Source organism: Condylura cristata, unplaced genomic scaffold, assembly GCF_000260355.1.
Source record: "Condylura cristata isolate star-nosed mole 26May11 unplaced genomic scaffold, ConCri1.0 scaffold00009, whole genome shotgun sequence".
In the NCBI taxonomy this organism is placed as follows: domain Eukaryota; kingdom Metazoa; phylum Chordata; class Mammalia; order Eulipotyphla; family Talpidae; genus Condylura; species Condylura cristata.
This window is the reverse complement of record NW_004567110.1, coordinates 30,199,904-30,213,467: the sequence shown is the minus strand read 5'-3', so window position 1 is coordinate 30,213,467 and position 13,564 is coordinate 30,199,904. Positions and strand designations below refer to the sequence as shown.

Here is a 13,564-nt window from a genome sequence, read left to right as displayed (position 1 = left end):
CAGTGTTTTTGTGTCTTTGGGTAGATACCTAGGAGTGGGATTTCTGGGTCGTAGAAACTGCTGGGTTTTTAAAGCTGTTCAACTCATTCAGTTTGGTTTCTAGTAGAACATCACCACTTTAAAGTTTTCACACACATCCCGAAATGCCAAAATCAGTGGCTATTTTTTAGTCTTTGTCTTCTTTCTTGTAATTACTTCTTTGGCTTCCTGACATTTTGCTCAATTTTCCCCTCCTTTTCACCTTTGTAAATATCTCCCTCAGTCTACCCTTTGAATTTGGTTGGTTCTCTCTAGAAGTTAATTCTTTGGTTATTTTCTAATTATCCTGTGTTCTTCCTAATCTCATCTTATAGCCTTGACTACTAACCCTAGAGGGCATTTCATTTCTCTCAAATATATTTAGCTCCTTTTTGCATATATGCATTTTTTATTTTTAAAAGGTTTATTTTTATTTATATGCATACAAGAACTGGGGTGTAGTCCAGAGGTACATTGGGGGTAGTGAGAGGATTCACCAGAGACAGAGTGAGAAGCAGAATGGGTGGATCTACTGAAACACTGCTGAGGAGGCAGCAGGTGAGACAGGTTTGCTGCATGCCGGGGTTCCAACTCATGCTCCACAGTGGTGATAGCTGCATAGTGTTGAGAATTTAACCCTTATCCCATCAGGGAGGCCCCTATCTGCTCTTAGTTTAACTTCTGCCTTATACTTTGGGCTTTTGTGGACTAGTTATCTTCAGGTTATGTTGTTTCAGCACCTTTTCATTTATATTCCACTACCAGGTTTTCCCACATGTATACCTTTGTATTGTGACATGGTATCTAGAAATTCTACTCCAAACTTTCCGTATCTGATGTTCATTTATGAATAGTCTCCCTTCAGGGTACATATTGGAATAGTCTACTAGTATTAGCTATTCTGTATATAGAAATACATGTGCAGAATATATATGTTGAAATATAATTGAGTTTTGAACATATTTTATCTACCTAGTTTTTAATGAAAAGGAAATTAGTTTTACTGAATATAATTTATTCTTAACAATTGATCTTTTTGGTCAGTCTTAACTCCTCTTAGCACGTAGTTTTATAATATGTATATTATCCAAGACTTTGTAATTAGACCTGTAATTAACATCATTTTTCTGTTTTGGAAGATCAAAGCCATCGGCCAAACAGAATTGAATGCAAGCAACCCAGAAGAAGTGTTACAGCTGGCAGCGCAGAGAAGGAAGAAAAAGTTTCTACAGGCAATGGCAAAACTTTACTTTTAAGTAGCTTTATTTTTTAAACAATGGGTTGGAAGTACACAGTATTAAAAGATTAAGTTTATATAATACATATGTACACATTTAGTGGTGTATTTTTTTCCAGGGAAAATATTAAAACATTAGTTCATTAACAAAAACTAAACAGAAGAAAATATAATAGCTTAATTTAATTCCTTCTGAAGAAATAGGCATATGTTAATAAACTAGCAATCTAGAATGTTTTCTAATTACCCCCATTTTTGAGGCTAGAATTCATTAAGAACACTAAAATATTTATGTAGACATAATAACTAGTCTATGTACAGCAAATTCTTATGTTAAGTTTTTGTTTTAATAAATAGATTTCTAGGAGTCAGTATACATTTAATACACTTCTGCCTTAAGAAAATAGAAGTTTAGGTCAAGTGTTAAGCCTAATCACTTTGACACTGTCCTTTAATAATGTAGGAATTTGAAAAGGACCTTAACTGTTTTTACAAAATATAAATAAAGTCTTAATCACACTAAATTAAAAATTCTTAGGGCTATCTTAGAGTAATAAAGTGACTTTTTCATATAAATAGTTTGAAAGGGTACTTAAGTTTGACACCCAAATTGTGGTATACAAAAAAGGCTTATTATAAAGCAACTTTTTATGTCATAGGAGCCACAGCATTTATCTTGTTTATTTCTTTGGTATTCCCACTGTTTAGAGCACAGTTTAAACACCATGTTCATCTAAAGCATTACTGGTAAAAAATGTTATGGCAAGGCAGATAAACTAGTTAAAAGACAGATTAAAAGTTCATCCTTTGTAAAAATTCAAGTTTTATAATAGCTTCTACAACAGCTGTAGATAAATTAGTCACCTTATTACAAAATCAAATCTTTGTAAACAAGTTTCAATTTCATTTTCCAGAACCAAATTGCACTAGTCAAGTACTATGCCATTTAATGTTCCCTTTAACGTAGCACTTTAGTCCAAACCTCCAATACTTAATGTCGTTTATCAAGGTTAAATATAGTAACACTGGATCTCCTTCCCCCGTTTTTGTTTTTGCTATGGCATAAATTAAGGCTTATGTCCCATCACTGTGGGAATGAAGTCATATTTGTAAACAAGTCCTGCTGTTTCTTTGAACAGCTAACATAGGAATACCTTCCTTAATGCAAACTTTAAATGGATTATCAATTGAATGGTAGTGAAACTTCTGAATTGTCTAGGACAGTCATAGCACTATTTTCCTGTAAAGCTTCAGTACTTAAGTGAAATTCTGTCCAATACTTAGTTAATTCCAGTTTGTTGTTTAGATAGCTTTAGTGCTTTCCTGGTGGTTTCTCAGTGCTCTTCGGTGGTGTCATAATGCCTCCATTGCACACTGGTGACAACTGTCCCCCCTGTCTGAAGGTATTTACATAATTTACTTCATCCTGTTCATGTGAAGAAACCAGAGATTAGCAGCTATAACAAAGGCAAATTAGACTTCTGGGTATTAATTTGAGACAATTTAGTTCCAAAATTGTCTTTATTGTATCTCTTTATTCTTTAGCTTTTTTGTAACTGACTAGTCACATTCTAGAGGCTCAACAATTTGACCTGTCTTAAGACATTTCATAAATCTCACTTTGACTTTGGTGTGTCCACTAGAACTTTCTCCCATTATCATCGCATAACTACTTAAAATATTACTATATAATTAGGTTCTGTGACTAAATACATTGTAAGACCAAAAAGCTTACCAGCATAGCCAGATAATTTGTATGTGTCTGGATATTGTGTCTGTCTTCCATAGGAATCTTCTTAAAAATCTTCAGCTTCACGGGACTAGTATTCTTTACTACACGTACAAAAGGATCCATCCATTCTACACATTCTGAAATGTTGTCCCACTCTAAACCTAGAATAGAGAGAAGTTAGAAGACTGTGAAGTATATTTAAATGCTTAAAACTACACCCAGTTGGTATATGTTGAGGGGTGAAAATCCATTTAGAAGGATAAATAAATAAAAAAATAAAATCTGCACATACTGCTTTTATTTAATACATGCTTTTAAACAGAACTACAGCTTGATCACCTAGAAAGTGATCATTAAAATTCAAGATACAAAGCTGATAATGTAAATACTATAAAACAACTGAACACAATTGACATTTATAAGCCCCAAATCCCACATTAGCCCTAACTACAAAAACTCTTAATTTCAAAATAAAGACTTCAATTAGACATTTCACCAAGATAGTCTGCTGGGTTACAAGACAAGCCTTAAAAGCCAGAAAAGTAAATGAAATTTTACAGAGTACACTTTGGCCACAACACAAATAATAAAAAAAAATAAGTATTTTAAAAGTAACTTTTTAAGATAACCGATGGGTAAAAATTTCAAATTAGAAATAAACAATGAAAATTAAAACAGAAAAATGAAGGTTACGTGTATCTAATATATTATGCTCCTGCTTCCAGTTTCCTAACTAGTGCCCTCTACATATGAAATTAGTCAGCTAGTCTAAATAGCTGTAATCACGCTGACTCTTAAAATGGATGTAACTGCCACTTCACACTGTGCTTGGATGTATAATGAGAATTAGTACTTCTAAAAGGAAGGAAAGTGGATTGCTAAATTTTCTTCTGTTGAAGCTTTAAGTTCCTGTTTTGAAGTAGGACACTAAAGTTCATAGATTATAATCCTTTTAAAAGTTGTGAACAAGAAGATAGTGCTTACCTGAGGCTTTCTTAACCACTTCAACAGAAGTAAAATGGCACAAGGCAGCAGCAGCTAGTATTCTGTACTGGAACTCTAATGAATCGATGGCTAAAATACATAAATCTAGAAGCTAACAAAGGAAAAAGCAAAAGTTATTTATAAGGATGACTACTACATGTCTTTAGTAAGTAAGTAAAAGTCAGTTAACATGTTTTACAAAGTTTACGGTACAGACCATCTGCCAGGAATTGCTAAAACTACATGGAACCAAAGATATATAAGCCCAGTACCCCAAAGAAAAATAATCAAATTTTGGGATTGTAAGTTCAGAAAGCAAACAGGTAAAGAATTACTGTGACATAGGGTAATGTGTACTAGTGGGAGGGCACCTAACTTAAAATGGTAGACAAAGAAAACTTCTGATGTTTTTGAGTTTTTAGAAGACAAAATAGAGTAAAGGTAAAGACTACAGCTTTGCAAAGATAAATGAAAAAGTACTAACTTTTTCTTGGAACTCAAGTGAAAATAAGCAGAGAGAAACTTCATTTTTGAAAAATAAGGGAGCAGGGAAGGCATAGCGTGTATTACATCACAGCCATCTTTAAGATGTCAGAACTTTATTTTCTAAGCTGATTACTGAAATTACTGGGAGACTTTAAATAAGGGAAGCTACATTATCAGAATGGTCCCTCCCTCTATCATGATGCAGACAAACAAAAGTGGGCATATTTCAAAAAATATTAGTTAAGAAGCACTTTCGGTTGGTCAACAAAGAACTGAAAAGATGCAATGGAATGACACAGAAGGGAAACATTTAGTAGTAATATGTGTCCAGTAAATAAAACTTAAATTATGTTTGCCCTCATTGGTCTAGAAGAAACAGGAGAGGAGCTGAAATGAACTGTTGCTATTATATACTTCTCATCTTATCAAAGATTGGCCTTAATTCTTTAAAGGGATCTATATAGCTGTCTGTGTTAATCTAGGAGACTGGGAACTCTGATAAAAAATAGCCTTCATTAGAAAGTTTAATAAAATGAATTCATTGCAATATATTTATAATTATATATATATAAAATATATAGTAAATACAGTATTCTGGTTCTTTTAGTGTCCATAATACGCTTACTAGATTTAAGTAGACAAGTCCCAATCTAGATTGCAGTGCCCAAAGTACAGTTCCCTCAATTCCATGTGTAATAGTCTCACTTCCTACATTGAATAAGACTACAGATCTCCACTTAGACTTGAAAGTAGGTATAGCAGCCTTGTGATAGCAGTGAAGAGCAGGTAGGAGAAACTGGTAAACTCATTTTGTTGAGATTTATAAGCTGACTCAGGAAGTTTCAGTTTGTTCTTAAATTCTTTAAAAAAAAAATACTGTAGCTAAGTAAGGTGATCAAATTTCAGTATGTAAACTAGCTGCCCTTCTATTCAAATTTGAGACTAAGAATAATTTCATGACATTATAAAGCCTAAAAGCAACCAGTTGAATAATACCTTTTCCCATTTTATATTGAAAAAATTTAACTTTTGGACTTCTAAAGGATCAAAAGTACTTAAAATGGCTTTAAGCTCCAAGTTTAAAAGTTGTTTTCTGAAATTATGAAATAGTGTAATACTGGGGACAGAATTTTGTGCCTCAAAAATTTTGTTTTTGCCAAGAAGTGAATTTAGTATGTTGTCATCTCACTGGATAGCTTATTTAAGATCATATGTACACAAAACAAAGTTGTAATTAACAGTAACATTAGTATGTATTCAATAAGAATGTTCATACCTGAGCTATTTGAATGAACTTTTCCTGAGAATACTGAGGTAGGAGAACTTTAGGAGCATCTTTAAGAGCATCAACTTGGAGGAAGAGATTTAGCCAGGAGATGATTGTTACAGGGCAAAGTTCCCATTTTAAAGCCTGTTAATAAAGATAATATGCCTGTTAATAAATGGAGGTTTGTATAAATCACATTATATAGGTACTCTTAAAAAAATTATTTATGCATTCAAGAACTGGGGTATAAAAGCCAGAGGTATGGGGGTGGTGAGAGGATTCACCAGAGACAGAGTGGGGAGACACACTACTGAGAGGAACAGTGGGTAGGTCAGGTGAGGTCTGCTATGCTATGTGGGTCACTGCCCTGGCCTGGCATCAAATTTGTGCTACAGTGGCGCAGGTAACATCATATGCTGTGCTTTAAACCCTCATGCCACCAAGGAGACCCCTATATTGCTGATTTTTTTTTTAAAGATTTATTTGTACATACAGAACTAGGGTACAGGCCAGAGGCTCAGGGGTGGCGAGAGGCTTCACCAGAGACAGAGTGGGGAGCAGAACAGGCAGATGGACCAAGTACACTGCTGAGGGGAGCAGCGGGCGGGTCAGGAGAGGTCTGCTGTGCCATGTGGTCACCTCAGGGGCAGGAGGGGATTGAACTCATGTGGAAATGGCTTTATTTTCTTAGTGCTGTGCTTTAACCCACTGTGCCACCAGGGAGGGCCTATAAGCTGATTTTTTTTTTTTTAATAACAGTTTATTTTACATTTTTTTCCCCATCTCAATTGCAGTCCCTGTGGGTTTCCCATCACCAAGTCACCCGTGTGCCATAATCCCGTGCACTTCCCTCCCCAACCCCCTGATTTTGATCCCATTCCCCACTCCACCCACAAAATGTCTCTGATATATGGCTGTTCATTATTCTTGTTATTTTCTCGCCTGGTCCATTATACTCCTGCTATGAGTGAAACCATCCGGCATTTTTCTTTCCCTTTCTGGCTCATCTCACTAAGCATGATCTTTTCCAGCTCCATCCAAGTTGCTGCAAAAGACATGTGTTTCTCTCTCTCTCTCTCTCTTTTGTTTTTTTTTTTTTTAAAAAGATTTATTTATTTGTGCATACAGACCTGGGGTACAGGCCAGAGGCTCAGGGGTGGTGAGAGACTTCACTAGAGACAGAGTGGGGAACAGAACAGGCAGATTGATGAAGTACACTGCTGAGGGGAGCAGGGGCGGGTCAGGAGAGGTCTGCCGCGCCATGTGGTCACCTCCAGGGCAGGTGGGAATCGAACTCATGCGGAAGTGGCTTTAGCTTCTCAGTGCTGTGCTTTAACTCGCTGCGCCACCAGGGAGGGCCCATGTTTCTCTTTTTTGGTTGCTGAGTAATATTCCATTGTATATATGTACCACATCTTTTTTATCCAGTTATCTACTTTTGGGCATTTGGGCTGCTTCCATGTTTTTCCAATTGTAAATAAAGCAGCAATAAACATGGGGGTGCAGGTATCTTTTTCAATCAGTGTTTTTGTGTCTTTTGGGTAGATACCTAGGAGTGGGACTGCTGGGTGGTACGGAAGCTCCATGTTTAGCAGTTTGAGGAACCTCCAAACAGTTTTCCATAGTGGTTGTATTAGTTTGCATTCCCACCATATAGCTGATTTCTTAATGAGTCATTTAGGAAACTACTTCTGTAGGTTTTTTTCTTCTAGGGATTTATTATTATGGCTTCTTTCATTTTACTAAAATTTAACCATCTAAAACTGCTTGTGTTTTAGTCATTGATATGGAACCATTATTCTAATAGTTTTTATTTACAGAGTCCATTTTAGCCTGCTTTCCATTCCTGCTTTTCTATTTTCTTTTCTCTCTCTCTCTTGGTTTCCCAAATCTGTGTATTACTTTACTGAAACTGCCCTTTTAATTATATTCAGTGATGTCACAGTTGATTTTATTCATATCTTCCAAGAATTAATTCTATATGTTTTCTCTTTCTGTCATCTCTGGCTTTTGGTCAAGAGGTAAACATTAAAAGACAAATCATAATTTATGATATATTTCCCTTTATTGAAGCCCTGTTTTTCTGGTTCTATAAGAATTCTAAGTTAGGAGAGAAAAGAAATTTAATGCCTGTAGGACTGCCCAGATAATTCCATCTTTCCTTTTTATCATCATATTGTAGTCAGCTATACTTAGACTGACTGAATCTGGATAATTTCATTATTAGAACAAAATCAACAGCCCAACAGGACTGCAGTCCAATAAAGCTGTCAATCTTAATATTGGTTGTAAATTTTTGTTTATAAGCAGCTTACAGTTTATATACATATAAGTATATATATATATATAGCTTATAGTTCATAAATGAAAGATATTTGTTGTATTTTCTTATGTGTCCTATTTATAAATCCATGGTGTCCAAATTTAGTAATACTTTGTAATAGCTCAACACTGACTGCTAATCAAAGCCTGATTAAACTCCTTTATATTTCTCTCCTGCAGAAAAGGGGCATTAAAATACCTGCTGAAAGAGAAAATCAGAATTATGATTTGAGAATCTTTGTTGGAATTCATTTCTTTGCATGTTCTATGTTAAACTAGTATTTTGACAGTTTTCTTAATTACATTTAAATTAAAATATTCTCAGGCCTCACTGGTGGTGCAGGGGTTAACTCAGTGTTATCAAACTGTCACCAGCCACTGCTGAGGAGAGTTTGATCCCAGGGGGGAAGTAACCCACATGGTGCAGCAGGCCTCTCCTGTCAAGCTCACTGCTCCCCACCTCAGAACTGTATTTTAGTAGATCCACCTGTCCTGCTCCATACTCTACCTGGTGAATCCTCTTACCCCTCCTCACCTCTGTTCTACACCCCAGTTCTTGTATGCATAAATTAAAAAAAAAATCTTTTAAAAAATATATATTCTCAATATAGGAAAGTTGAAATGTTACAGTAAAGTCAAATTTGTTACTTCCCCTCCTGATTATATTATTGTCAATCTTCTGATGCACTAACCTGATACTAAAAACTTAATTTTGACTATACCGTAATCATTGAGATTCAATAATAACTTCTATGGTACCAAGTTGCAACTAGAAATAATAAAGATATCATTATTACCTTTAATATCATGAGTTCCATCCTTAAGATGTCCTCTTCACTGCAAGCACCATCAGTAACATAAGCAAACTCTTGAAGCTTAGGAGCATAGATTTCCTTTAAAATGTATTTTTGAAAAAATATTAAAACTCAACACAAGAATTATATATAAACCACATACAGCTTAAAGTGATTATATACTGTAGTAAAATAATTCTGTGATAGCTGGAGCAACTTTACATTTTCTGGCCTAAGTATCTAAATTAGCTAGCTATTGTGATTGAGACTTCATAGAATTGATACTGACTTTAAGTTAATAAACTGTATGTTAACATGTCAGTTTAGTTTAAAAAACACTTTGGATCACGATTTTCAGACTTAGAACAATACCTGAAATACTAATTTATCTACCAGATATGGCAGAATTTGGAGTTAGTCCTTACAGTTTAAAAGACAAATGTACATGAAAAAATACACTGAAGGAAGTTAATGCACAATTCAGTCCCTCTCCTATCTTCAAACAGTATAGGCTTCTAAAATGTTAGATGAAGGTACTGATGATACCCATAATATATTGTTTGATTTTAAACATGATAGTATAAAGGAAAATATCAGTCAGCAAAGGAGTTACCTTCTATCCTGGCACCAACAGGTACAGGAAATATCGGGCTAATTTAAACCCACATATTATTTATTTCAGTGTATGATTAGTTTTCCAAGAATATTGAGTCCAGTGCCATAATTTTGTATATAGTCACAGCATTCATGTATTTTTTGGTAGAATGAGTCATGGAACATTTAGCCTTAACACTAATTATAAGCGGTAAATCAGGGAATTAAGGTTCAGATACTATGAAGAGCTATCATATTTATTCTTCATCCATATCACAATGTTCAATAAATGTACTGAAATAAAACCACTCATTTTCCTAGAGTTAATATCAAAAGTAGAAGTATTTCTGAGATTGAAGATACTGATTAAAATAACCAAAGTTTAGGGGTTATAAACATATGAATAACGTTTTAAGAACTTACCTCAAGTTTGGAAGCAATGAATAAAGAGGTAATTCCAATGAGTTGAAGCATGTTTTTATTTATATCCTTTTGTGTCAACATAAATCTATCAAAAAAGTCTTGCGCTAGATAAAATGTTTCCCTATGAAGTGTATATACTTCACATACCTAGAGAAGAATTCAAACATTTAAATAGTAGCCTCTGAGTTTCTCCAGATTAGAAATTACTCTGTCTACCAAATTTTGGAATATTATTATTCCTTATTTTTCTTGTTAGGATTCCATACATAAGACAGGAGGGGGAAAATACTGTGGTTAACTAGTAGAGAAAAAAAATTAACATCTTCATTAACTCTTACTACTTTTAGTCCCCCCCCCATCTTTTGAGACTGATTTTTCTCCTCTAAAACTAAGGTAAAACTAAGGTAATATATTTCATATTTGTATTTCTAGACAAAAAGATACATTTATCTGGTTTTATACATAGGATCGTATCTTTAAAAGAAAATATGTTAGACAACCACTGGGAAAAATTAATGTAACAAACAACAAAAAAATAAGCATAATTATGATTAAGTTGTTTCCATGATCACCTCACCGAAAAGTTAATAATCTTTCTTAGATTGTATCATCTCTATGTTAAAGATATGGAAACAGCAAATAGTCAAGGGTTAGAGGAAAACTATTGTGTCATTAACATAATCATTCCCTCAGCAATCTTAGAGATTTAGAATTATCTGGAGAAACGGCATGGACCTAAAAGCACCAGAAAATTCTAGCACAGACATAAAGGGAGCTCAGGATCACTTTTGTTCTTTAAGTTATTGGTTGTGTATTTCTGAAAGGAATAGAAGTATGTAACAAAAGGGAGCTACATGGGGCCCAGAAAACATAGTGCTTTGGCTATTCAATGTCTATAAAGTTTAGGCTATAGAACTCAAGATTCCAAATCAGATTTTGGTGATACAGAAGGGTTCTAGAGCCTAGTCTTTGTACAACAAAAATGAAAACATTGTGAGCTATATACAGTGTGTTCTTCCTGAGTATACTTGGCATTTAGAGCAGTTCTGGTACCCAGCAATACCCACAGGTAAAAGGAATTTTGAATCGGGTTTGGGTTGTATAGGATGTAGATGCTTATTCTTATATTACTTTTGTAATGAGCACTATTCCATTTTGGTACCATTAACTAATGTAAGATGGCTGCTGACAAGGAGTAATCTACCTTGAGGGTGTGTGGAAAAGCACATTTACATCTAAATATTTTTCCAGACAAAGGAAATTTATATTGCTGTAACATACCTCTAAAAGCCAGTCTAGAAGTATTGACCTCATCTGTGGTTCCAGATCAGAATGAAGAACTTCAAAATGTTTGTCATGAATATATCTTGTCTCTTTTTTTAACATGTTTAGCCAAACATCCTTTGAACACCCCCAGCTATGGAAAGGGGGGAAATTAATTTGATTATCTACATCATATACAAGCTATTTGTTTTATATCAATTTGACTTTCAAACACTGAAATCCAATTTTCAGTTACAATTTGAAAGGACTCTTAAGTTAGAAAAAAAATTGCTAATTTGTAGAAACCACTTTTTCCCCTAGAATCTTTGTTTAATTAGTTCCAACTTTAGACATTAGTAACTATTATAGAAGAAAATTAGCACAACTGTGTAGTAGAAACCATTTGTTTAGCATACTAAAGTAGAAGCCTAAAATTATACAGTTAGAAAGTAGAGTATAATAATCTAAAATGACAAATTTCAAGCATGTGTTCCAGTTACCATTTATAATTTACTAAGGTTGCTACTGAGAAACACTAAAAAGTTAAATATATGATTCAGTTCCGGTAAGTTACAGTATTCAGCAAGAAAATGAAAATAATTTTATAGAATCAAAGTTAAATACTCATGATTAGCAAATTGTACTAACTCAAATAAAATTGTATGATTAAATATTAAGGAAAACAATTTTTACAAGTTTTTGATCTTATAGTGAAGCCAAAAGATAAAACAGTACCACATATTAAAGTAGCACCACTGTAATTACTGATATAAAATTTCTTAAATTTTTCTTACCTTAAATCAGGCAAAGGTGAAGGATTAATGAAAAGATTTTTAAATCTGTAATTTGTAAATCTGGAGAAGTCACTTGTTCCTATTTCTTTGTGTGGTGTTTCAATGATAATGCAAGGACTGATTCCCCCAGATAATACAGGTGGCCAGCAATTCTGTTGTTGAAAAATAAAAATAAAGAATATTTGTGCAAAAGGAAACCAGCTTTTGTCCTGGATCTTTCATGAAAGTCACTTTAAGATTATAAAACAAGCTCTCTGTAGTCAGCAGTCACGGCAGGGGCACTTTGCTTGAGAGCCTTCCTTACACCCTCCCTTCAGTTTAAATCTACACTTCAGAATACCTGAAGGCAAAACCTTACAAACTGAATCAGTTACTTAAAGGACTCTTCCCAATCCGTGCTGATTTGCAAGAGAAATGATGTCTTTAAAGTGTTTTCTGTATATACACAGGCAAAGTATGTGCAAAGAATAGGTAGCAGGCTGTCAGTGACCTGGCATCCTATTTTAACGCCCAAGAAGCAGCTATTAGGGTCCTCCGCTATAGTCACAAACCGAACAAAGAGCAGTGGATGAACAAATTAGGCAGCTGGGCTCTGGTGCACTAGCCAGCTCAGGAGCGGGATTTACAAAGAGAGACCAGCTGCTTCAAGGCAGACTTAACTCACAGCCTTAGGATTCTGGCTTCCACAAACCTAAAGGTAGGTGTGTTCCTGCTGACCTCTAGAGGCGTTGAAGTGTCAGAAAATATTTTCTATTGCAAAGCAGTAGCAATTTTTTCTTCCTTGTCCTGCATGTTTCTCCCAAGCCCACCCAAGCTTAGTTCTGCATTACCCTAATTTCATACTGATGTTTCTTGGTGATCTCTTCTTTCCTTTTATTGACATCCTGCAAAATAGAAGAAACGTTTTTAAGCTAAGATACCAGCAGGGAATTTCCTCTCCTCTCCCTCTTCCCCAAACTCACCTGGGCTGTTTTTCTCTTCTTGGCCTGAATTAATTGGGTTTCTTGTGGAGAATCTGTCTGACTGGGCTGGGGCTGCTGCTTAGCTTGTAAACGGCTACTATAGTGATTTTTTAAAAGGAAGTTTAATTAGTAAGTCGTGCGTTTCAAAGTTAGCCACTAACTGAAATGTCTCCAAGACAAATAATGTTACCTGCGTCTTGACATTCTCCTCTCTCTTCTCTCAGGTGTATGAAACTTCTTGGGGGGGGGGGAGGGGGAGAAAAGAAACGAGTAAAAATGCATCGCCAAGTTGACGCTAATTCGGGGGTCACAGTTCAATCTGAGTACCTGGCCTCCGCCATTTATCGTGCTGTATCCTGCGCTTTATTATACCTAGTTATTAATTTTGGACATATGTCTGCAATTCTTCAACTGAATGTACAACCAGGATGCAAGTTTAAAATTTTACAAAGCACCAGTACCCCTAGCGCACGGAGGGGCGAATGTTACCCAAGCAGGCCTATTCTGCGCTCCCCATTCCTTGGTAAACCCAGAGTGGGGCTTGGGCTGCGCCCCCATTTCCTCCCCCTTTCTGGACTCGCCGGGCTGTGAGGGGTTGTGGAGGCGAGACCGCTTCCGCGCCAATTTGGAGAGCGGCGGTGGAAGCAAGGGGCGGAGGGAACTAAGACTGTGTCACGTCTTCCCGTCT

At 35.3% G+C, this 13,564-nt stretch overlaps 2 protein-coding genes across 3 annotated transcripts in view; one reads left to right on the top strand and one right to left on the bottom strand.

Annotated features, from left to right (window-relative positions):
• INTS8 (integrator complex subunit 8) overlaps positions 1-1,499 on the top strand; it is a 45,820-nt gene extending 44,321 nt beyond the window's left edge. The window contains exon 27 of one of the 2 annotated variants that reach the window (XM_004679718.1): positions 1,158-1,499. In XM_004679718.1, coding sequence (XP_004679775.1) covers positions 1,158-1,274 — 117 coding nt within the window. In that variant the 3' untranslated portion in view covers positions 1,275-1,499. The remainder of the gene's footprint in view (positions 1-1,157) is intronic. The other variant, XM_012723044.1, reaches the window with a different exon arrangement.
• A 123-nt stretch (positions 1,500-1,622) lies between these two features.
• On the bottom strand, positions 1,623-13,080 carry CCNE2 (cyclin E2). Its single transcript, XM_004679717.2, has 11 exons — positions 13,067-13,080; positions 12,877-12,973; positions 12,745-12,798; positions 11,915-12,066; positions 11,139-11,274; positions 9,858-10,004; positions 8,844-8,939; positions 5,734-5,868; positions 3,972-4,083; positions 2,991-3,148; positions 1,623-2,681 (listed from the first exon to the last, which is right to left on the bottom strand). Exons 1-11 carry the CDS (start codon positions 13,078-13,080, stop codon positions 2,568-2,570), a joined length of 1,215 nt encoding a protein of 404 aa, XP_004679774.1. The 3' UTR covers positions 1,623-2,567.
• Between the last annotated feature and the right edge of the window lie 484 nt (positions 13,081-13,564).

What these genes read in the sequence shown, in the direction of transcription:
- CCNE2 (XM_004679717.2), bottom strand. An exon ending in AGAAGAGAAAAACAGCCCAG is followed by an intron (nt 12,799 to 12,876) that starts GTGAGTTTGGGG and finishes TCTATTTTGCAG; the next exon opens with GATGTCAATAAAAGGAAAGA. An exon ending in TTCTAGACTGGCTTTTAGAG is followed by an intron (nt 10,005 to 11,138) that starts GTATGTTACAGC and finishes ATTCTTCTCTAG; the next exon opens with GTATGTGAAGTATATACACT.